This window comes from Zeugodacus cucurbitae, chromosome 2 (genome assembly GCF_028554725.1).
Source record: "Zeugodacus cucurbitae isolate PBARC_wt_2022May chromosome 2, idZeuCucr1.2, whole genome shotgun sequence".
Taxonomy (NCBI): domain Eukaryota; kingdom Metazoa; phylum Arthropoda; class Insecta; order Diptera; family Tephritidae; genus Zeugodacus; species Zeugodacus cucurbitae.
Window position 1 is genome coordinate 71627281 of NC_071667.1, and position 26390 is coordinate 71653670.

The following is a 26390-nucleotide window of genomic DNA, read 5'->3' on the forward strand; positions in this document are numbered from 1 at the left end:
TATGCATATTTATTGCTTTTTTTGTGGCGTTTAATGTAAGCTGTGCATTTTTAACTGTTTTTTTGGATTATACTTATTGCAGCAAATTTGCTTTAACTTGTAATTAAAAATTTTTTTTTTCACAAATTTTCAAATTTTCTTAAAATAATTCTTTAGAAAAGTGAATTTGACCATAGAAAATCCATAAAAAATTTATGAATCACGTTGATCTCCACTAAATCTAATTTAACATTTATGAACTCGAGTTTAAGATCACTTTGATCTCCACTAACACGAGTTAAAAATTTAAGAACTCGAGTTTAAGATTTTGTATTTATGAAAACTCTCTTATGTCCTTATTAACTTTGAATAAACTCCGAATTTAATTAAATTTATTATATATTTTATTACAAGAGCAGACTAAAACAACATAAAAGAGAGTTTAACACGAGTTTAAGAATGTTTGATAAACTCCGTTTTTTCATTCAAAACTACTCACAACTGATATTACATACCAATAAGCACGAGTTTATATCAGGGAAAAATAAAGAAAAAAAAAATAGGAAAATAATTTTAATAGTCAGAGATATACATACAGTGGAACTTCTCTAACTCGAATCACCATAATCCACAAAAAACATCGAGTTAGAGAGACTTCGAGTTATAGAAATGTTCATTAAAACATACATTTTTCAAAAAGCTGTAAAATATAGATTTACCCACAGTTTTAGTTATTTACTTCGCAACAAGTTGTTTTTAAATACATTAAAACGTGTATTTTGTAATTTTGTTTGTTGCAGTTTGCTATTGTTTGGCTCTTGACGTCTATATCTCATGCCTTTGATTTAGGAAATCTATAAGTATAAAATCATATTTTTTGTTTACCCCCATACGACATAGAAAGACTCTTTTAAAATTGTTCCCTGATAGTAAAATTTTATATTTTGTATGATGTCCTGGTCGAAAAGTTCGATTTATGGAAGGAAATTTGTATGAAATTTTACTTCTATTGCCACTTCAAGAGTTCGAGTTATGGAGAACTTCGAGTTATAGAAGGTTCGAGTTATGGAAGTTCCACTGTATTTCGTTTCTTTAACAATATCATCATTAATTGAATGAATTTCTGTTAATTAGTAAATTGTTCTCAATTATAAGTAGTGTCGGTAAGGTTTCATAGAGTACTTTAAACAGAAAATTACATTCCTTCGCATTTCATTTACCGTCGACTCAATCGATCAAAAATCGCTATGACTTGTAGTAAATTCAGTAGTTGCGGTACGTTCGTCAGCACGACTTTTTTTATCGTTATCCTGAATCTTTTGGGTGTTTTTTGAAACAAAATAGACTTGATATTATTACATTTCAGAAGTAAAAGCATTCAATTTCAACACTTACTAATAAAAGATATTTTTCTGATAGTTGTCAGGTGTTGGATAACTTTTTATTCCAAAAGAGTTAACTTTTTGTTCTTGGCCTTTGAACTGGTGGCTCTTAATAGCCTAAGTTTAACTGCTTTAGTCACTCGTTCTTGATGTTGTAGATATAGGATAGAATAAGACTAATTCTTCCGAGAATTTCGAAGTGATAACTGTAATTTGACTTGTTAAATTATAAAAACAAAAAGTGGTCAGGTCATTAAACTTCAGATATTTTTCATCTTGTATTCTTAAATTTCACTGTTAAAGCCGATATGATATACATTTTAGATATGACCGCAATACCTAGTTTCATATAGATATATGTCAGAAGATGCCTCGTTTAAATCTATATACAATGTTTTACAATCATTTTGAGGATTAAAAGACAATTAGCTTTGGACACAAGCGTTGAGGAATATGAGAGTTATAGGTTATAGGTCGTTCCCATATCACTTGGGTCTTGGTAATCGAAAGGGATTCGGAATTTTAGACGAGGATGGATTCAAAATTATTTTGGGAAGAATATAAATGATGTAGCACTGTATTTCAAAACCTACAGTAGGAATTTTATTGTGATCTTATCTAATACTATATACTTTTCAAAGATCCAACTTGGGCCACACATAGCATCTGTCATATAAGCCTGATCGAAAAATGTTATACACCATTGAAGGAGGAAGAAAATATAATTTTTTTCTTATGACTCAATTTCCCGGAATAGCTGAGTTTGATCGAATAGCCAGAAAAAAGTCGATTTTGCCGTATAGTGGAATGATAACTCTTATTTAGAGCTGTAAAGAGTAGTTTGGTTTTGGGATAGCTAATAGGAACTTGTATTTACTTTATATTGAATATATAGTCATGCGAACTTGCAGAATTCTTTGGTCCTAGTCATAACTTAGAACTGTTACTAATTACAGCCCCTGTTAAAATAAAAAAAAAAATCGATGTGTTGAACAGAAATGGAATTTTTGAAATTCTTGGTAAATGGAGCTGAGTTCAAGACGTTTTAAGAGACTTATTTTTTTCCGATTTGAAAGAAAATATTTTCTATTAAAGTTGACCTGTGTGGCGAGATTGAAATTAAATGACATGAAATCAGCCAATCTTAAGCGTTAAGCTACTAAGTATAAAATAATCTTGAATTATTATGAAATTAAAACTCTTAGTAAAATCATTTTAATCGTTACATTGCAATTTCTGTAAAAAAATAAAAATACATAATCGCATTCATTTGAAATGACTAACACGTCTGCTATGAATGAATAGACGCGCGCAAACGTAAGAGTAATTTATTAATTGTAATTACATATGCAACAGATATGCGACGTATACACATATGCATGTATATGTGAGTGTGTGTCATGTGAGTAAAGTGATCGCCACAGAATTGGCATTTTGCGGCTGGGAGAAAACTATTTACCCAAGCAATGCGAGTAAGTACATAAGTACATTGTTTAAAGGGCCACACAAGTGTCAATTCTCGAATCGGCAGGCGATGAAGATAATGATGATGATGATGATTACGAGAGTACAGCACAATGGCACAAACGGTGGACTATGTAATGACGAAGGCAACAATGACTAAAGTGGTAGCCAGAAGTGGAGACGACGTCGACGACACCTGTTCAACGGCGTCACATACTGGACAAATGTAAATAACACATTGCGAGACACAACACACACACACACACACACACACACACACACACACATACAAACATACGAAAGTTGCAGTTGCGTTTTATGGAATTGCAATTGCCTGAGACTATCGAGGCTGCTGCAACTACTACTAAGCCATTGACTACAACTCGCACTTGGACTCACACATAAGTCTGACTAAATCAGAAAAAATATGCTAAATATTGCAAAGCTACAAAACCACAAGGAACCCGGTGTAATATGTGCATATGTAGGCATATATATAGTTGTTGTTGTTGTTGTTATTCTCAAGTTGTTGTTGTTGTTGTAAGCGTTACTCTAGTCGTTTGCTGTTGTTATTATCTTTTACAGTGTTGTATAGCGTGTCTTAGCATAGTTGGGGTAACTTGCTTACATACTTACACACTTACAAGCAAACGGATGGACAGACATATATATAAATATATATATATATATATATATATAATATATATATGGACATTGGTACTAGCAGTTAGCTGCTGTTGTTGTTGTTTGGCTGGTCGCTGATGGTCTTGCTTGGCTTTGCACGAGATTTGTGCAGAAATCGCGCGCAGAAACAGACAGACAAGTCAAGCACACACACATATACACATATACTTACATACTTACATATATGTATTTGTTCTGTATACACTCATATGTGCGTTTACTTCTTTTCTCAGCCGATTTGATTGTTTTATGCTTGCGCGCATTGTGGTAGAAGTCGCAGCTAAGATTTAAGCCATGTCTTCTTCAAGTGTCTACTTTTCTTCTTCGTCTGCGTCGTCGTGTCGTCGCTCGTTAAGTCGCGCTTCGGACGAGCTTGGCTCGATGGTTGGTTCGTCAGTTTGCGACGAATGATCTTCCAATGTTCTTTCGCCCCAATGCTCTGCGACTTGACGCTCTGGCCGTAGCCAAACATCGCCTTATGTGCCAAATGATCAGCGCTTTGGCTTGGCTTGGGGGCTGCTGCGTCCTCGTCGGTTTCTTACTTACTTCTTTAACTTCTTCGACTTACTTACTTCGTTTACATGCTACTAGGCATCGTGTACGAGTCATTTTAGTTGTTGGTCTTTCTTATTGCCTTTCTTGTTTTGTTTTTGTTGTGTGTAGCAACTTCTTTTGCGTCTGCCGTTTTAGGTAAAAAGCCAAGCGATTTTCTTTTAGTTCTACGCTTTTATTTCTGCGTTGTTGTTGTTTTGCGAATTTTTTGTTGTATGCACGACCGCCAACACCAGCTAGCTAGCAACAACAACAATTACAACGCTTACCAGCAGTAACATCATTATCATCATAAGCAACGCCAACGCCAGAGCCACAAGTAAAGCCAAAGCCAATGCCAAAGTCAGAGCCAAAGCCATAGCCAGAGCCATCGTCGCTGTCGTGTCGTCCGTGACCACGAACTTGAAAATGCGCCACAACGCAGACACAGCCAAAGACAAGACGAGCCAACTAAGCTGAGCTCCGAACAACAAGCACCACCGGTCAGCGCGCACACACACATTTACACACGCTCACAAGCGCGCGCTATAAAACAAATCGCGCGCGCTCTGTGTGGTGGAAAAAGCGTTGCAACACCAAAGTTGCTTGCTGCCACCGCTGCTGACTGTTGCTTGCCATTGCTGCTGTGGCTCACTCGTTGTGCACGCCAAAGTGGTCGACCATCGCCAAGCCGGCTCATTTCGTTTTGCCGTGTTCATGACCATCAAACAACAAATGCGGCTGAGACGCTGTCGTTTGCCGAAGCGCAGCAGCAGCGACACGAACGAAGTTGGGCTTGAGCCGAAGTGTGCCGGCTGTCTGTCGTATGTTTGGCGCTCACGCGTTTTGCACTCTCTCATTTCAGCTGACGCTCGCTGCCGCTAGCGCTGTGATGCTGTTGCGCGCATGTTGTTGCTGCTGCTGGTTGCTGGTAGCGTCGCTTGTAATGTTGACTTTGGCGCTTGGACATGGTCAAAGCCATGAGCAAGAGCGCACGTTTTCAAATATGTGTGCAATTTTCTTTGTTGTTGTTGTGGCGCAGTGTGCGCTCAATTTGAAAGATTATTAGAAAAATTAATTTGTTTTTATATTTAGTTTTTAATTATTTTATTAAAAAAACGCGCTCTTGTAACGCGTTCAGTTAACGCGCCAATGTAGCGCTGCCGCGCGGCAACACGCACTCATGGCGCGTTTACAGCAACGCACACCCGCATTCACAAACACACACTCACACATATATGCACAGCTTCATCACCTAACACCCAAACTGCATTTCTGCTTCCTCTATGCGCTCTGCCTCTGCAACTTGCTGCATCTATGCTACCAACACCAGCAGCGCGTCAGCAATCTCAGCGTTCTAACCGCGCGGCTCAAACTTTCAAACGCGCGTCGCGCCGCCGTGTTCGATGCGGTTTGATTTGTTACTCATTTGGTCTGATGCTCGTCGTTTACTGCTTGTATTGTGCGCGCACTTGCTTCTGTGCTTGTTTCAAGCGGTTCGAACACGCGCGTGACTCGCACATTTGAACACGTCGCTGCGCTTGTTGACTATCAGCTGCTCTGGCCGTTTGCTTACCAATCAAATTCATCATCGTCATCATCAACCAAACAACCGCTTTGATTGTATCTCAACAGTGACCATCTTCGCTGTTTGCGCTGTGCCGTGTTAGTCGTCGCCGTCGCCGTTGCCGCTGCCGCTAGCGCTGCTGTTGTGTTTGATGCGACGCGCGCGTTCGACGTTTGGCTTTTGTGGAATTAGTATATGGCTGTCGCTTTTCTACAAGCCGCCGCGCTACGGAGGCTATATAAATAAGCGTAGAGACGCGGAGACTCCGAGTCTCTTTGAATTAAATGAAGCGGTGGTGTCAACAACATCCAACAGCCCACAGCGCTGGTCGTCGCAACTAGCCAAACTAGCAATTTTCAGTTTCAATTTTTGCTTATTTAAAAGTACACACAAATCATCTATATGATTTCTGCTGAACGAAAAAATATCAATTTCCAAAAAACAGCAGTTAATTAAAAACTAACCTACGCGAATAGCAAGCAAATAAACGAGAATTTTGCGAAATTTTTGAAAATTTCAAAATCGTTTTTTTACGAAAAAAAAAAAAAAAAATAAATAAGCAAACAGTGACTGCGTTAGTGCTAAAGCTTTTTGGGCAGTTAAATAATTTTTGAAAAATTACTGCAAAAGAATTTTTGTGCGAAACAAAAATTTCCGCAAAGAAAATCGCAAAAGTGTTGTGTCAAATCAAGTGCTGACCAGTGTGCTCGAACAACTGCCGAAGGACTATTACCTAAAAGCAGCAAACACTGGAAATGGATTAATTTTAAAACTAAGTGAGAAGTTCAACATCATTTTATAAGTAAATGTAAAATAAATATTTGGAACTTTTTTTTTACGAAAAACCGTATTTTTAGACAATCCTTGCGGTTTTTTAACCCAAGTGTAATATATCATAGTGTTATCTGCCTGAAAAGTGTTGAAAATAATTTGTGTTGGAAAAGCTACAAAATAAACTAAAAACTTTTTAACTGAAGTCGTGTGTTATTTTTTATGAAAAAGCACACAGGCGCCTTGAGTACGAGCAAATTCAAATCAGCAAGTGAAAAAGGTGAGTTGGCGCAGCTTCAAGCTGGTATATATAGTTTTAAGGATTGCATGGAAATTAAGGAAGAAGTTATAGTGCAAATTTGCAAATTAAACATTTTGTAATTTCGAAATTAAAAAAAATAATGGAAAATATTTTTATGAGATATTGTGAACAGTTTTTTAATGAAAAAAGGAAATTTCATTAAAAATACATTTGGCAGCGATAATTTTTAAGATAGTGCTTTAAAAATTAGGAAGTGTCTAAAAATTAATTAATAAATATTTTTTAAACGTGAAATTATTTAAAATAGAAATAAAAATTATTAAATAAAATTATGAGGTTTAAGTTTTGTAAACCTATCACAAAACTTAGACCAATTTTTGTAAAGAAAAAAATACATTCTCGATTTTGGAAAAAATATTTCAAAAAAAATTAAAAAATAAATGTTTTGAATTTCTGTATTTTTCAATTAATGTGAAACTAAGAAACTTTTTTTAATTAAAATAAAACAAAGAATTTTAAAATTTCTGAAGTATCGTTAATAAAACTGATTTTTATGAGATTTTCATATGGTGTTATAGTGGTTTTGAAGTGAAGTCAGTGTACATTGAAGTAATAAAATATTATTGAAAGTGGATAATATTTAAAAAATAAAATTTTTGTTCTAAAAATTTTTTTTTTTACCAACTTTTTGTTACAAAATTTTAGATTTGAAAAAAAGCTTAAAAAGTAATAAATATAATTATTAAATAAAAATAAAGTATAATACATTAATATATATTTTATATATTTTTCGAAATTCAAAAAAATTGGAATTTCGTTTAAAATAAAAAAGAAATAATTATAATAATATAATAAAAATAAATTGAAAAATTATATTAAAAAAAAAAAATTAAATAATATAAAAAAATAAAATAATAATATAATATTTTCCTAATATTAATAACTAATTAATTAAATAATTAAACAAATAGCTGATTATTTAAAACTTCCTTTTTTGGCATTCATATTTTTTGTTTGTGATTTTTTTTAATATTTACACAAATTTTCAAATCGAAAAATTTTCATCGTTCAAAAATTGTGCAAATTTTTCTTTAAAAAGAATCTTAAATCAAAGCCCTTTATTAAAGATATTTCATTAAAAAAAAAAAATTATATAAAAATATTAAAAAAAAAAAATTATTAAAGCTTAAAATTTTATTGAAAAATATTTTTTTTTGTTTGTTTTATAATATAAAATATCTGTATATTTAATTATGGATTCAGAAAATTTTAAAATCAAATTGCCAACTAAGAGATAATAGACGCATTCATGCATAGGGTTTGACTTGTTATAAACTTTTTTTGTTACTTGCTACATTTTATTATAAATATTTGAGAAAATCCAAAAGTGAAATTTAGTAGGAAATTTTATGCAATTTATTTCCTGCTCTCAAAGCAATTCGAATTCGTTTACGATATAAATATTTTTATTTAAATTTTTTCTCGTTAAAAATTGATGTATATATTATTTAAATATTTCCTTTAATTTTATTAAATGCTTTTTTTAGCATTTTACAGCTCTAGAGTATTTAAAAAATATTATCATATTTCTTTATTTCATTGTTTTTAGTTTTCTTTTAGAAACCCTGAACTTCCCATTCATGGTTTTATAGTTTTATGGAATTTAAAATTGTCATGCGATTTTTTTTAATAATAAGACAGATTTTTATAATTTTAATTTTTTTGAAGATCTTTTACTTCAATGGTTTTAATATATTTTTTTTAATAATGAAATTCTATAAATATCAACCACATTTCTTCCGTATTAAAAATTATTGTGGCGCATAAAAATTATGAAATACCACTCAAGTTGAATTTCCCGCATTAGCAGTTCCCAACTTTCTTATTAAAACCATAACGCAATTGAAAATATTTCTCCAAGCGTTCTTTACAAATTCCAGTTGGAAGAATTTACATTTACGAATTTCGCAGAATAACTTTACTCACGAACACACGCGGTAGATAATTGGTGCATCCCTCTATGCAACAACACAACTGGAACAAAACCGCAAAATCAAAAGAAAAACCACACACACACCCAAACACGACAAAATCAAAGCGCAAAAAATAATGTGTAATAATAATTTGCAAAAGCAACAAAAACAAAAATAAAAAGCACTTTATCGTGCAAAACAAACACACATTTCGTAATTTGCCAGCGACACCACATTATTATTTCATTCATTCATAAAAATGCTGCGGCAGTCAGCCGCAAACAGCCAACACACCCGCAACTACAGACCACATATACACTGGAGCGCTTTACATTTTAAACTTATACAAAGAGCCAGTCAGGCAGTGTGTAGTAAACACACATAGCGGCTGGGCAACTTAGCGGCAATTCATTCAGCTAAGCGATTGAGGCAGCGGCAGGCGCTTAGCGCGCTCTACTCGAACGTAAACGGAATGCACACGAGTGTAGTTATGCTGAAATTGGCGTTTAACTGAAATGTTGAACAAAATGCTTTTAAAAAGATTTTCCAAACAAGACAACTCAAAAAAGTTGGATAAATAAATAAAAACGCATAAACAGTAAAGTTGCATGGAAGGTGCGCTGCTCAACGCGCACAGCTGTGGTGGTGTTTCAGGCGTAAAGCCATGCACTGGAAGACATTCGAATAGTTTAAATAAAGATTTTGTGCTGTGTAGCACAACTTTTTGTAACTGGTTATTTATAGAGCAGTTTTGTAACTAGTTACTTTTGGGCTAAAGTTGTTACTAGTTGCACTAAAAATTTTAAATTTATAATTTGTTGCCAATTTTTCTTATAAATTAGCATTCAATTAAAAATACGAGCTTACGCTGGTAGTCACTTCTTAAACTAGTTATGAAACTACATACTTTAGTACCACTCGGTACAATTTTATTTTATTTTGTTATTACAAATACCCCACACAACTCCACTAAACTAAATTGCAATTGTTGGCAATTTATTATCACCAGCTCCAAAGCGCTCTTCACGCGGCGTGGCGGAACTCAAGTTCGTAAGCCCCGTTAATGCGCACCAAATTTACACCGTACTAATTTTGTTGATATGCTAGAAATATTTTAAATAAAACAGTTGCAGATACATTACCAAACGCACCGAAGCGACTAATGTGGGTGAGTGGCTGTGTGCGCTAGCTTAAGCTAACTGGCAGGCATGTAAGCGCTTGGTGGGTGGGCGCTGACTAGGGTAGTGGGTGAGTGAGCCACTGAGCTGGGTAATAAATGCGCGCTAGCGGAGGGGGAATGCGATGGCAACTAAGTAATTTTTTTGTATTTTCATTTTCCGCGCGCGCTCAAGCTGCATGCATTTCGCTAATGACGAGCAGCGCGCATTCCGCGCCAGCACTCACTGCCCTTTAGCGCCGCCACTCTGCGCCTGTAGTAAGTAGTGCCCCAGTCGTTGTGCTGTTTCCGCCAGGCTACAGCTTCAGTTGGGGTTGCTTGTCTGCTTGCTATTTGTTTATTTTGCTTGCGGCCGCTGTCACTGCCATGGCCATGGCCATGGACGCGTCACAGACACACACCCGGGCGCAGCGGCAGTGACCCGGCTGGCTGAAGACCACACTGCTGCCTCTTCTTTACAGCGGTCTCCGCTTTACAGCTGCCTGGTGCGCGCGGTTTCCACGTTTTTCGCGTCTTTCACCTTTGCCTGTCCTTTTCGTGGCATGCACCCCGCGTGCTAACTGCATTTTTTTGCTCTCCACACCAGCTAGGCACTCATATAGCGCTTTGTTATTTTCTTGCTGCGCGGCTGCTGCGGCACTTGTGTGCACTTGCCGCGCCGCGCTTCGAGTTCATGGCCGCATTCGCTGTGTACGCGCTACCATGTGGCATGTGTTGTGAGCAAAGTTGCAACAACCAACAACAACCATTTCTATGTCAGTTGCATATTTGCTGTTGTTGTTGTTGTCGTTGTTGCTATTGCGGCTGGGCTGCACTGCCCTGCTTGCTTGTTTTGGCACTTAATTTATGAATAGCACATTTCTCTTTGGCGTTGCTCTTTGAAATTCAAGTGTGCGCGCATTTGTTTATGACCAGCAACGCTGGGTGTTTGTTTAAGTGTGTGTTCGTGTTAATTAGAATTTATGGGTGAAGGTTGCTCTTGGCGTTGCGCTTGCGGTGGAAAAGCGGTCGCGTGAAAATTTACCTTCCAGCACATAGCTTTCTTGCAATTGTAAGAAGAATTTAATTTTGCTGCATATTTATTGCGTATAATTTTCGAAAGTTGCCAACTGTTAATTTTCGCACATTCCAATGAGGATTATAAATTCGAATTAAGTGCTTTGCCACCAATACAAACACAATATGCATTTATAACTGCTGGACAGCAAGTAGTCAACAGCCGCATGTGTGTTGCAAGCACTTAATTCAATGCTTTCAAAGTGTTTTTTTCGGCATTAAAAATGCCAAATAAACCGAAAAAAGTGTCAACAAAAATCATCTAAAAATTCTAAGCGGTCTTTGCCACAAGCCGCCTCTACACTACCGAGTCACTGCCATACACTCATATGAACTGCTGCTTTAGAGATTTTTCATCTACCGATACTTACTCCTGTTTTTTTTTTCATATTGCCCATGTTCGGTCGGTCGTGTCGGCAGTGCCGTTCATTTACAACAAAAGTCAACTCGTTCATATTTTATGACATTTTCATTTTACTGCCACATGTGCCACAAACACACATACACACACGTACACACATTTGTTATTTATACTCACAGTGTATGGTAAATAAAGCACACACCGGACTGAGACATCCGCTCAGACAGCTTTCCGCTGCCCTTTCACGTGTGCACTTGCCATGCACTCCATTGCACTTACTTTGGTTTGGTCCATACTGTTGCAAAGTTTACAAAACCTCAACGAGTCTGCTAAAAATTGTTTAGCAAAAAGTGAGCAGAAAAACTTGCAAAAATAATAAAAATGGCAAAGTAAGACATAGATTTGTGTATAGTTAAAAAATGTCATATTTTTGGTAGAACACAAAAAATTAAGTGAAAACTAAGCAGTAGTCCAGTGTAGCAAGGATTTTCAGTGAGATTTATGTACTTAGATCAATATAAATAACTCATTCCAATAACCAAAAAGCAAAGAAGATTTACTGTATATAAAAAAAATTCACTCAAAATCTCACTCAAGTTATTTTATTGAAAGTACTCAGCAGTTTTTGAGCTAGTTAATTTATTTTAACTTATTTTTTACCCACATACCACTACGAAATTTATAAAAAAAATTTACACTCGATATTTTTTGAGTGAGTATTTGTTTATTGAGTGAATATTTTTTTTGTGTGAGTTTTGAGTTGAAATTATTAAAAACTTTTATGTTTGTTCATTTCAACGTGCTTTTCACTATGAATAATAAAAATCTAGTGGGGAAATTTAAATACTCAATAATAAATATTTACTAGTTTTATGAGTGAAAGTTTTAATTGGCAATTTTTGTGCTCTTTCAAGAAAAATAAGCTGAAGAGTACTTACAATTTAAGAATTTGTGGTGAATTATATTACCCTATAAAAATTACTTCAGATTTCTTCGTTGAAATCAAATTTTTTCAAAGCAATTAAACTCGAAATTCAAATTATAAGTTATTCAATGTTCATTTTTGAATAAGTTTTGGATTGACATACACTGAAATCGCCGAAATAATCTTATTCAAGTCTTGAAAAAATATTAAACAAAAAGTCACTCAAACTCAACAATTCCACTGAACTTGATATTGCGTTATATTCAATGCCGAATCGTTTTTGGCGCTCAAGTATCATAGAAAGAGCATATTCCGCTTATCTATGGGTATTAAATCATTTAAGACAAAAAAACTCAAAATGTGAAAACCACTCATTTCAAAAGCAAATATATTTTTGTCAAAAATAAAGAAAATTTTTGCAGAATTTTATCTAAAACTCAAACCAATTTCGAAATACTTTACTTTTATTTTATGTGTACTCACTCATTTTTGAGCACATCATTCCACTCAAACATCAAAAATTTCCAGTTCAAAAATTTCCTAACGCCCACTTAAGAGCTGTCAACTTACAACCACATCAATAAAGTCACGGATGCCTTACAGTTTTAAATCAGTCTGACGTTATGCTGCAAAGCAGAGTATAAAGTCACAAAGGACCGTTAACACACAGGCACACTCACTCACATGCAAGAATGAGTATAATGAAACTCGAATGCAAACGACCGAAAATAAAAATCGAATAGCAATGTGTCGTGTGTAACGGGACCAACAGCCAAACACAAACAAGCAGACCAATGAGCGAGGCGAGGGAGCGAGAGATTAAGAAGGGCATTTATGTAGTTGTAGTTGTCTGTGTGTGCAGGGTATATGCAAGGGTAGGCAATAGTTCACAAGCAATAACGGCAACGGCAGCAGCAGGTGTTTGGAGTTTATTCAGCGCACATTCTGCACAAATTGTTTGCGCTCAAAGGCGTTTCATGTATGTGTATGTTTGATCAACAAAAATAAAAGCAACAACAACAATAACGAAAATGTTGCCAACTCGCATATTTATCATAAGCCATGTGTAGCTGTGCGGGGCGATGTATTGGTATTTGCTGCCTGTGCTTGTATGGCAACGAAGTTGGCAACAAATATGTGATTTATATGCGGCAAACCCACACACACACACACAGAGAAAAGCGCTTAACTGCATGCAGGATTTCGTAGTAATATTTTTTATGACTATAACTTTGCTGCTTTGTCGTCTGCGCACTTTTTGAGAGATTTATTGATGGGCAAACCGAAAGTGCTACAACGCCAACATAAACACAAAAAATACACACAAATACAACAAAAAAAAAATAACAACAAAAATAGTAAAAAATACCGCAAAATGAATATGCTAAAAAATTCGTAAGCACAAAAGCCCTCGCAAGCTGCAGGGCTACATTGGCAAAAACACAGAAAATACTTTTTCCACAACTTGCAATATTGAATGGCACAGCTGTGCCACAACCGGTGAACTATGCAAAAATGGCCAAAATGCCAAAAAATCGAACAAGAGCTAAAGCAAAAAATTCTTAAAAAAGCTTGAACCGCAAAAACACAACCATACAAGTGCCTGCGTGTGTGTGGTGTGTGTGCGGAACAGGATTTATATGCCATTTGTCTAGTTGGCAGCGGAAGGAACTCTGCTGCCGCTGCCAGGCTTGTCATGAAAATTCAGATTTTTTAAGCAAATGCGCTGTCACGCTGACACTTCTGGCAATGTCAATGTCTGTCTGTCTGCAATATAAAATTTGACGGATGTTGATTGAGTGCTGGTTTTTAGCGAGTTGCTGCAGCATGGATTCTCATCTAAAATGGTATGCGAGTTGTTAGGCAAGTAGATTATCGCAAAGATATGCGCTGTCAGTGTGTGATGAACTAATTTAACTGTCAATTGATATATTATAAATCTCTTGAGGTAAATAAATTGCTTCGAATAGAAGAAAGTTAAAAATATTTAGAAAATATTAGAAAAAATTAATGAAATAAAATAAAATAAAATAAAATAAAATAAAATAAAAATAAAAATAAAAATAAAAAGAAAAATAAAAATAAAAATAAAATAAAAATAAAAAAAGAATTTAAAATAAAATAAAATAATTTAAAATAAAATAAAATAAAATAAAATAAAATAAAATAATTTATAATAATTTAAAATAAAATAATTTAAAATAAAATAAAATAAAATAAAATAATTTAAAATAAAATAAAATAATTTAAAATAAAATAAAATAAAATTGTACATTCATGCAAAATGAATAAGAATAAATAAAATAAAATAATTTAAAATAAAATAAAATAAAATAAAATAAAATAAAATAAAATAAAATAAAATAAAATAAAATAAAATAAAATAAAATAAAATAAAATAAAATGAAATGAAGTAAAATAAAAAAAAAATAAAATTAAATAAAATAAAATAAAATAAAATAAAATAAAATAAAATGAAATGAAATAAAATAAAATAATTTAAAATAAAATAAAATCTTATTCTTACAAGTAATTTTAAATAAAATAAATTTAAATAATTTAAATACAAATTAATGAAACTAAAAATTTTACATTCATGCAAAATGAAAATAAGTGAATAGCTCACTCACATGACCAAAAAGCTAAGAAAAGTTACTGTATTTAATTACTAATTTTTAATTTATATTTGAAATAGTAGACGAGAATTTCAAGTACTCAATTATAAGAATTGAAAATTATAGAATGGCATCTATGTATATTTGTATGCACAATACTTATACATATTTATACATTTTTTACTGCCTACAATAATTTTCAAAATTATTCCGCAATCGTTACTTATCTTTTCCCCCAACTGCCTCAACATAACTTTCACTTAAAAGAGCATAGATATATATGTATGTATGTATCACATGGGTAAAAGTTCGTGTGTTCATCCTTTTGTTTTAAGGCACATCGCAACAGCGTTAAAAAACACTTAAAATAGGAAATTCGGTCCGTTCACGGAAGACAAACAACGACCCTTAAATATTATGTACTTATTTATTGTTGTTGTTGTTGTTGTTGTACGCGGAAGACTTGTGAGTTACAATACAATATACTTGTATTTTCGTCTAGTCGCTGTCTGCTCCAGAAAATGCTGGGCGGATGGGCGTCCAGCCGCAGACCCAAACAAGCATACTCACATATGTATATGTACATACCAATAAACATACACACGCAGCTGTACGGTGTAAGTTGCCAAAAAAATTTATATCTACTTCAGCAGACAAAACGCCCAGCTTCCGCTTGGAAGTTTTCAGTTTCTTGCGTTACACAAAACTGGGAAGAAATCTTCTATATACATATATTTTGTAAATATATACATATATATTTTCCAACCATTTATATTTGCTCATGCATCAGACAGGACATGCACAGCCGCATTTCAATGCCAAAGGCGCTATGCGTAAAGCACGTTCTCGATGCCGTCGCCGCAATGCAGTGTTGCCACAGTGTGGTAAAATGAATAAATAAAAATAAAATAAAAGGAAATAAAAACTTTAAATAACATAAAAAAGGCATTTCCAAGCTCAGCTGGCACTTGTTGGGCTGACTGAATTTATATACTTCCTATATACATATATATTGGCATACGCACATATGATATATATTTATTTGTGTGTGTGCCTTGTTTTTTGGCAACATTTCCGGTTTTCCTTTATTCATTGTTGTTTTTATTTTATTTTTTTATTTTGGCGCATACCCATTGTAGTAAAAGTCTACGCGTAAAAGTGAAAAGCCACCGGCGACAAGTTCTATGAAGTTGTCTCTCTAGCTTGAGTGCTTGGAATGCGGAAAATTGAAGGTTCAATTTAAGTTGTGGAGTGGTGGAGATTTTCAGATTTTCACATTGCTTTCGGTTAAAAATTTATAGACAGTGCAAAAAAGAGCGTTTGATGTGTCACAGTAGACATACATACACATATAAAAATAGATATATTTTCGTTTTGGATATATATATTTACTGGTATAGGAATCAAATACACTTTTAAGGGTACGGAAATGCTTTTATTATTGACCGGAACATGCAATTAAGATTGAGAAGTTAGAGAAATTGTGGAAGTGTAGCAAAAAAAAGAGAAACTAAATTGTGTTTTATAAGAGAGATAGAATTGCAGCTTTCAAAACAAGAAAATTTTACACAGAAAGATTGTTAAATTATAACTTTTTTCATGAATTTTTTCAAAAATTATTATAATAAATTTAAAATTATTTCTCAATAATATATTAAATTTAATAATAAAAAAATAATTTGGAAAAATATTACAAAAAATGTTTAAATTTATAATAAAAATATAAAAACATTATTTATAAAATTATATATTAAGAATTAGCTTAAAATTTATAATAAAAAAATTAAATACAATAAAAAAAAATAAAAATAAAAATAATAAAAAAAAATAATAAAAATAAAATAATAAAAAAAAAAATAAAAATAAAATAAATAAAAATAAAATAAAATAATTAAAAAAAAAATAAAAATAAAATAATTAAAAAAAAAAATAAAAATAAAATAAATTAAAAAAAAATAAAAATAAAATATTTTATTTTTTAATTTTGCATTAAATAAAAATCAATTATAGTGCAAGATAATTTATTCAAATATAAATTTAAAGGAAATAAAAGTTAATATTCTTATTTTTTGTAACGACCAATTTTGAATTTTTAATAACCACATAAATGTAGGGAAAATATTAAAATGACCAAATTCACTAACAGAACAAAACAGCAGTCAAAAATGTTACTCATACGCCGTGGACACAGCAAAAGCTGCTATTCATGGTCGGTAAACAATAACTCTTTTGATCGCACACGCGCCACAGATTTTTCAAAAATATTGTACTGCATTTTGCCTCTATTAAATGCTACTATAAATGCTGACAGATAATAGCATTCTTGAAAAAAATTCAATAAAATCAGAAAATCACTGAAAAAGCATGGCCGCGTGAATACCGAGCATTATTTCCGATGAATTTTTCCAATTACAAATTTAAATATTTTTTTCACACACACACTTTCGGCAGTTAAGGTAAATAATTAAAAACCTCCGCTTACAAAGTGCGCTTAGCGCTGCGCCCACAGTTAGTGCTAGTGTTATTGTTGTATGTTGTGGACATTGAAATTTCCAAAAATTCAGCGGTTCATCATTGAACATTTTGTATATCGGCAAATATTTTTTAGTATGTGTTTTATAGTTGTTGTTATTGTCATTGTGTGTACGCGTGTGTGTCTTTTTTTTATCTAGTTGACCATCGTCGCTATTATGCTGGCGATGACTGTACGCGATTACTAAGCGGCTTATTGTGCAATTGGGCGTGCTTGCGATTTTCGAACTTTATTATTATTTATTTTTTATTTCATTTCATTTCACTGTACGCTGACAAGGTTGTGCATTTTTGACATTTCATTGTTGAATGATAACTGTATTTGGCTGACAGGTGATGACGTGCCAGCATGAGGTGCGTTACACTATAGTGTAAGTTAGGCGGTGTAGTCATTTCCTTGACATTTTTTGAAGCACAATTCGTTATGCTTAATTATTGAAAAGATATTTCCCCGTTTTGTGGTTTGAAAATATAGTTGAAATTTGGAAGTTAACTTTTTATTTTAATTTAATTACTTTTTAATATTAATTTTTTTTTTTTATTTGAATTCAAATTTTTAAGGCTTCATAATTTTTTTCTGATAATTTCTTGATTCTCATCTAATTCTTATTATTTTTTTTATTTTAATTTAAATATTATTTATTAAAATTTAAAATTTTTTTGCACTTCTCTTTAAATCACTTTGCTCTTCTACTTCACTCACTGACGACTTCCGAATTACTTGCGCATAATTTGCGTTTCATTTCGTAGAAAAAATTTATTTTGCTCGCACTTAAAGCTCATTAGCAATGATTTGGCACAACGCTAAAAGCAACAGGAAATTGGTGTTGCCAATTATAAATATTTGCGAATTTTTGCCAACGAAATTTGTCCGAAAAAAAGTCAAATGTAGCGAAATGCGAGCAACTAAAGAAATAACATTTTTTTGCAAAGTGACATCAATTTATTGAAAATTCACCCAGTAAACCAAAATGTTATGAAACTCACTTTTTTATTTGAAATAATGTTCTTTGTGTTCCAGAAGCGCAGTTTTATGACTCACTTTAATTACTTTTATATTTTAAACTACTCTAAAACTCCATCAGCCCATAAGCTTTTGGCTCACTGGGTTGCTTTTGAGCAAATAATTACTTAGCAAGTCCACTTTTTCTCATACGTTTACATGTGCCAACAGCGTGTGCACATAATTACGCTAATTTATTATAATTTACTTTAAATTCAATAAATAGTTTCTGAAATTGGTCGAACAAAGCCACATTTTCGCATACTCCAAGTCATTACAAATATTTGGTTAACAAACTGCTCTGCAAAAAAGAAGCAACAAACAATAAAAGTTAGTGGCAAAAAAGAACCTTTCAAAACGCTGTGACTGTCAGTGAGCAGCATCAGTTTGAAGCTGAAACAATTAATTTTGGAAATTCCAGTTTTTTTTCTGTGTGTGCCACAAAGCAAGTGTGTTTAACTGTTTACGGTTTCAAACATCTTTCACTGCTCATTTGCATTTGCTTTTTGCTTTATTTTCTTCTTCTGTTCTTTTGTTCGATTATTAGCATTTAATTTCTTCTGCTGCTGCTGCCAACCTGTAATTATGCCATTCTAAAATCCTAACTCACATACATACATATTTAATTAGTTACTCAAACTGTTTGAATTTTTCCATTTTTTTCAGTTTGCTGTGTTGCGCCGTTTATTTTTAAAAGCTGACGTCGCTTTTACCATTACACCGTTATTTTTTCCAATATTTTATTGCGACTTTTCAAATTCTTCGCATTATCTTTTGCAAACTCTCTTTCACCGTCCAATGACAGTTAGCTCTACACAAATTTATTGCATAATTAATAACCGTTTGCTTATGTTTTTTTTGTAATTTATTCATATGTCGTGATGTAGCTTTGGCAGAATTTCTCAAAGGTGAATCACTCCCAATGGCTGAGTTCTACTCATGCGATTTAAAAAAAAAAGAAATCTTTGACCACTGTATAATTTTTGTTGTTGTTGTTGCTTATTTTATATGTAAGATTATTGTAATTTTGTTGTTGTTGTTATTATAGTTGTTATGTCTGATTTCTTAATTTCGTAATCAAATAGGATTTGGCGTAAAAAAAGAATTAGTTGTTGACATGCAGAATTGCGTTGTTCTTCTTATAATTGTTATATTGTTACTAAAAATAGCGAAGACGTGTTTAGAAGAAAATGTTTAAGCTAATAATTAGCAGTATTATTACTGAAGCGCTGTATACACTGGGGGTCTAAGGCGGCAAATGATGTGCAGACAATAGTTAAAAATGAATAAACATAATTAAGATGAGAAAAATATTATGTAAGCATTTTTTATTTTTCGAGTCTAATAACACAATTTAAATAAATAAAAAATAAATAATAATATTTAGAATTAAAAAAAAAATATTTTAGTTAAATAATAAAAAAATAAAAAAAGTCTGGCAACACTTAAGAAAAGTATTTTATTTTAATAAAAAAATAATTTGTTAGCGTAGCTTTAACAGTAATAAGTTACTTTGAATATTTTTATTCATATTTTATTATCAATATTTGGCAACCCTACAACTAATATTTAAAAATGAATAAAAATTTTTGGAAGAAAAATTAAACTTTAATTGTAGCTACAAAAAACTTAACTCACGCTTCAGAAAATCTAGTTAATTTTAAAAAATATAATACATATGTGGCAACCCTACACCAAATAAAAGCTTCTTATATGGATTTTAAAACAATACAATATATAAAAACTTTAATTGAAGATAGAAAAAAGTTCCATAATGCTTCAAAAAATCTAACAAATATGTGGCAACCCTATAAAAAATAATAACTGTTTATATGTTCTTTATAAGTATTAAGTTTACGATGGCAACCCTATACAATTAACAATTTTTTAATAATATTAATTTAATTTTTTAATTAATTTTTTAACAATACAACCAATAATCATTGAGAAGATTCCTCCAATTGTTTAGTTATAAATTTAAAAAAACATAGCACAAAAAATATTTTTGAGGTTATGTCACTGAGCAAAAATATATCAACATTTTTTTTTTTTTTTTCAATAATTTCTGCGTTATTAATGCTGTATTATTTTTTAAATAATTTTTTTCAAATTTAAAAAATCATTCAAATCACATAAATCAATTTACCACAAATTCGAAATTTGATTTCTAATTTCCTCACTAATAAATTCTCTTATCGCTTTTTATTAGTTCGATTTACCAAACGCCATACTTCAAAAAACGAACTCAAGTGCTTTTTGCAATATTTTCTTTGCAAAAATTCAGCAAATTTTACAAAAATAATTTTACTCAAGAGTTTTTGAAAAATCTGCAAATCAAATGCATGCTTAGCTCTGGAAAATCTCAAGTGGGTTCACCGACGCATTTTCCAGATTTTTGCGCAAAATCACACAACAACAAGTAAACAAAAACGTAAATTAAAACAAATAATTCACCCAATAACTATGCAAATAAAACCAGAAAAACTTGAAAAAACACTTGAAATAGTGACCAACTGACTTACCTAATTTACGGCTGAGTTCAGGCGTTCACGCTGAAATGAAAAGAAAATATTTTGTTTTTAGGCTTTTGAAATAAAAAAAATATAATTTGGTGATCGCGTCAAATTGCCGCAAAACCGATAAAAATCAATAAATAAATCAAACAAGTTTTATTTGTAATGCGTAAAACTATTTTAAGAGGACAATTTATAGCTATATAGTCTATAATCGAGGCAGAAGATGAGTAAACAAAACAAAATGCGAAAATTTGTAAATATATTTTTAAATATTATTAAATGCCATAAAAAGCTATTTGTTAAGCTTTAGAATATATAAATTATATGCGGAAGCTGCGGCGATCACTTACTGAGTACTCAAAGAACTCGAAAAAGATCGAGCGTTGCCCTTTAAGTGATCTATGTATGTACTGCATGTATTTACGAGTACTTTGTAGAGTCATTTACGGTTTGTATGAATTTTAAATGCTCATAAATATTCCAAACTTGACTCTAAAAAAATATAAATATAGTAAACAATTGTTTTTTAACGACACGATGACAATGCCGTCGATCAAGTTATTTTAAAAATTTATTACAAAATTAAAAATTATGCACAATAAATTATGCATTTATAAATAAAACAACAACATTTAACGTAGCTCATACTAAATTGGCGCTTAGGAAATATTCTCACTGCTAGACGCTTGAGCCCTCTGCTCACTCATTCATCGAACAGCTAAATGGCTTTTAGCTAATTCGCCGATCGTGATTACTGTTATCGCGATCGTCACAGCCTTTTCAGCTTTTTTATGGTTTCACATGGCAATGCTAATGTTCGCTTGTTGGGTTTTAGCACAAGCGCGCTCATTGATCAGTGATCGTCAGCGGCATCACTTTAGTGCTGTTGTTGAGGTGCTGAGCGTGATGGTCATGTGCATTATTTTTCACATAAATGTACAGCTGTTTGTAGGTTTATTTATTAACTACTTATTTATAGTTTTATAGTGTTTGTAAATAGGCTTAGACAATTAGGTAAGTGTTGATCGTGTACTTCATAGCCGATCTTTGGTGATGCTCAGTATTTTTTTAATTAAAATCATTGAAGTTATTATTTGTGATTATTTCTGTGGGGTCTTTCGATTTCAATTGACAGTATTGATATTAAGAGCTAAATAAGATGTTTAAATATTTTTTTTTATTAATTTTTATGAATTTTACTATTTTTTTTAAATATTTTTCAAGTGATCTTATAATTAATACATTTCTTTTCTCTTTATTTTCAGGTGCGTCTCAATACTTTTATTTCTAATATATGTGGTTAAATTAAAGATTAAGTAAGTAAATTATTAAAAGAAAAATATTTAAATATTTTCAATTTTAAAAAATATTAAAATATTTCCAATTCTACTTCAACCGATATTGAGGCTCTAAATAGCTGTTTCTTTCAAGCTAATTTGTCTATATTAAACATAGCCATTCACTAACAACACAAATCCGGTGCAGTATGTCACACAAGCCAAAGAGCTAAGCGTATTCAAATGTTGTGTGACACACAAAAAACTACAATTGCCTGCGAGGCGCCACAGCTGGCGGCAGACGCAGCGCGCAAAAAAAGCGTTAGCCATGAAAATGCTTTAGAGCAGCAGCAAAAAAGACAAAGCGTTCAACTTTTGCCTGGCGCAAAACTCAATTTCTAAAACAAACTCGATTTTATGCCACGTATGTGGCGCATATGTAGCTCTAAGCGCGTCACGGAAGCTGCGTCACAACAGCTGCCCAGCGGTCGCGGAATAGTTCTTGGCCTCATTGACCATTTGCGGGCGGCGCGCGCTGCGTTAGACTCCAGCCGGCCATTGTGTACTTTCATTACGCCGACTGTCACATAAATCACAACTGTGTAGAAAAAGCGAGCAACGCCACCGCCGCCACCGCGCTGTTATAGAACTTTTTCTTTCAGACCCCATGCGCTTTGACACTTTCTTCCGTTGCAGAGTGTAAAGCGCAGATTTTTTGTTTGCAACAAATTCTGTCATTTCTCGGTACGCGGTACAATTCTACTGGCGTAGAACAATAGCCATTGGCGTTGCACACAATAGAACTTCATCAATGGCGACGACTTTTGTTGCAAGCAAGCAAATGCGCAAATGGGGAAGCGCGTCTGTTGAACGCGTTTCGAAGCGGTTTTTTGCGCGCCGCTATTCCCCAGATCTACCCGCGCGCGCGCTGTGTACAGCAGCCAATTGTAAGCCGCATAATTGTGCTCTAACTATGTTTGTAACAACAGTAACTGTGTAAGCACAAAGGCCAAAACGAGGAAAAAGCACACTTTATATTTGTCAGTTGGAGCCAACAAGTTAACAGGCTTTGGTCGCGCCGCGTACACAATAGCGCCATATATGGCGGGGAGAAATTGCTTTTCTGCAAAACAAGTGAAAATTTTGCTGCTGTGTGCTGATTCTAAGCCAATATGTCGATATAGTCGATGGCCAGTTAGCTCCCCACTTGCCACAACATGACTTGTGAATGGCAGCGCTGTTGGCAAGTTCGTTGCGTTCAGCGGCAACTGTCGCGCATTGAGTCACACTCACGGCTGCGCGTCGCGTCGGTGTTCCGATTTTACGCTTTTATTGTGTCAACGCGTTCGCGCGCTATAACAGACTAGGCGGCGCGACGCGACGCCGCGCATTAATCTCCTCCAGTTCTTTCGCGGCTGCGCTTTTTGACATCGTTTTGCGTCTGTGTTGTTTTTGTAGGCGCTGTTAATTGCCAGGGCACTCATATTGAGCGCACATATGTAACAACAAGTTGTCATTAAATATAAATATAATGAAAAATCATTCTTGCTAAACAAGCGAAAGTTTCACAGGCAGGTGGTGTTTACTGTTTGCGGTCGAGTAGTTGTGGGTGTGAGTACTTTCTTCCGCTTCCACTTAAGGAAATCAGTATGTTACAAGATTTGTCTGGCATATTCTTAAGACCTTATTAGGAGTTGGTCGCACCTGATTGAAAGTTGAGATTTATGATTTATTGTGTGAAATTAGGTTACTTGAAGCTTTAAGAGCAAATGACTAAGTTGACTACTTTCATTTGCGAAACGGTAGCGGATTTTGGGGATTACTTGATTTTCGTTGACTGAAAGCGAAATTTGAGTCATTTTGACCATGATCTCATTGTAACATAATATGAATAGATAATGGATTTTTGGAGAGTTTTGAACTTTAACTGGCCAAGGGCGTTCTTCGAATTTCGCTATTACTATTAATTTTATGTTGGAATTTAACCTTTTAAGTTTAAAATTTAGAAATAGTAATATCTTGAAATTTCAAATTTATTTCGAATTTGGAACAATTATTAAATTTCGAAATTCGAAAATTAATTTTGTATTTGAAATTTCGAAAATTAAATTGAAATATTGGAGTTTATATTCCGAAAATTATTTTAGAGTTTTTGATTTTCGAACTTCGGAAAATATTAAAATTCGAATTTCGAAAAAAATTCGAATATTGAATTAAATCTAAAAACTTTAGGTTTTAAACATTTGTTGTACATCAATTTATATGGCGCCGAACTGCGAAGGAGAGAGAGAGGTGGCGCACTATCGTCGATTCGGCTATAACCGGCTAAACGGTTGCAACGCCAATCACATACATACATACTTTGGTTTCTACCACCAATTTGAATCAATATCATTTTAAAAGCAAACCAAAAACCGTAACTAAATTACCTATTTAACCGCAGTTTTCAGCGTTTTTTGTGGGTAATTTAAGTTAATTTGAGAGCGTTGGCAATGTGTGGTAATGAATATAAAGTACCCAGAACCTGTCACGCAACGCAAACATTCAAAGAAATACGATATTTGGGTCACTTGAGAGTCAGCAACTCTTGACTCTTGAAAACAAAAACACCGCCCACAACAACAATAAGGTATAATAATAAAATAACAAATTATCACACACATTGGAGTGGCAAACACATTCATTCAAACAACAACAAAGCGCAGCGTTTGAGCTGTCAAAAGCGTGTTGCCCCGCTTTGCTCAAACTTCGACACGCACACACACCAACACAGGTTCACAAAGAGCTGCGTGAGCGTTAACAACAACGCTGCTGCCATTCAATTCGCACAGCGTCTGTGGCTGCGTGCCTCCGCGCGTGAGCACGAGTTAATTGAACTGATTTTTCCGCTGTTCTACTCGCCTCATTGTTGTTGTCAGCATTGTTATACGCGAATTTATGCGCTAAAAGCATACTTTGCTATTTTTTATTTTATTTATAATTTATTTATTTTCTTCGAAATAAATTCACGCATAATTTATGATAACAGCGAGTGTTCCACATCGTGTTCGTTTCTTCTACGTCTCATTGTCATACACATACATGCATACAATTATTATATTGCACGAAGGCGTTGCGGCAGAATTAGCACGCTGGCATATAAATAATAATAAACTAAATTGAATAGTTCGCGCGTCCGCGATAAACATCTCGGCATTAGGTCAATCCGCAGTGGTACCGATCACAAGCGAAAGTTCAAAGAATGGCGGTCTTTCTAAAAGAATTTGGAACTCGCTTTGTGGCGTAACTTTTGTATTGTTGAGAAGGTTGGAAGAAACACTCTTTTATTTGGATTTTGATCTAGTACATTGATATGAATTGAATGTGGATATATAGACTGTGGTTGGATTGGATGTAGTAAAAGTAGAAAAATTGAAGAGCTAGATGGGGATTTACACAGTAAAAAAAAAAATCTTAGATGTAGTTGAACACGAAAGAAGAATTCTGTTAAAGTTTTAACCCAAAAAAACATTATAGCATACCTTTAGGGTTGGAACTAATTTTCAAAATGGTTCGAAATATGAAAAGAATTGAAAAATCTCTGCTGTAATTAAACACGAAACAATATTCGTGATTAAATAAATGGTTTTCACTTGGAAAATATAACATAGCATACTTTTAGGGTTGGGACTAATTTTAAAAATCCCGCAAAATATGAAAAGAAACGGAAAATGTCTGCTGTAATTAAACATGAAAGAATATTTGTGATTAAAAAAAATGGTTTTCACTTAGAAAATATAACATAGCATACCTTTAGGGTTATATGGCAAAGTTTCAAAAATCTACAGAATAGGAAAAAATTTGAAAATTTTCAGCTCAGGATGTCATATGTAAGCATCTTTATCGATACTAACTAATATTTTTGATTTTATTTAAATATTTTGTGCCAAGAAAATTTCGAAAACCATAAAAACTCATTAAATTACAACAAATTTGAACAGTTTTTGAAAAAATAAAATTGTATAAATTTAGTTAATGGCAAAATAAAAATTTTAATTAAAAAAAAATATTTTTTTACTAAAAATATAATATAGCATACTTTTAGGGTTGGATCTAACCTTCAAAAATCTGCAAACTTTGAAAAGAATTTGACAATTTCTGGTGAGGATTTCATATACGTGTTTCTTTATCGATAGAAACTTAATATTTTTAAACCATACATATTTCCAGACCTAGATGAAACAAAAATTTGAAAAAATCAGGAAAAAAAATTCAAATTTATCGTTTCGAAACTTTGTCAATAAAATGCAAAATAAAATATAAAAAATGCCTACAA

General features: G+C 33.0%; 1 protein-coding gene across 1 annotated transcript in view; it reads left to right on the top strand.

The window, feature by feature from the left end:
- Positions 1-5866: 5866 nt before the first annotated feature.
- LOC105209219 (mucin-19) overlaps positions 5867-26390 on the top strand; it is a 109522-nt gene continuing 88998 nt past the window's right edge. The window contains exon 1 of the mRNA XM_054229699.1: positions 5867-6658. Coding sequence (XP_054085674.1) covers positions 6601-6658 — 58 coding nt within the window. The 5' untranslated portion in view covers positions 5867-6600. The remainder of the gene's footprint in view (positions 6659-26390) is intronic.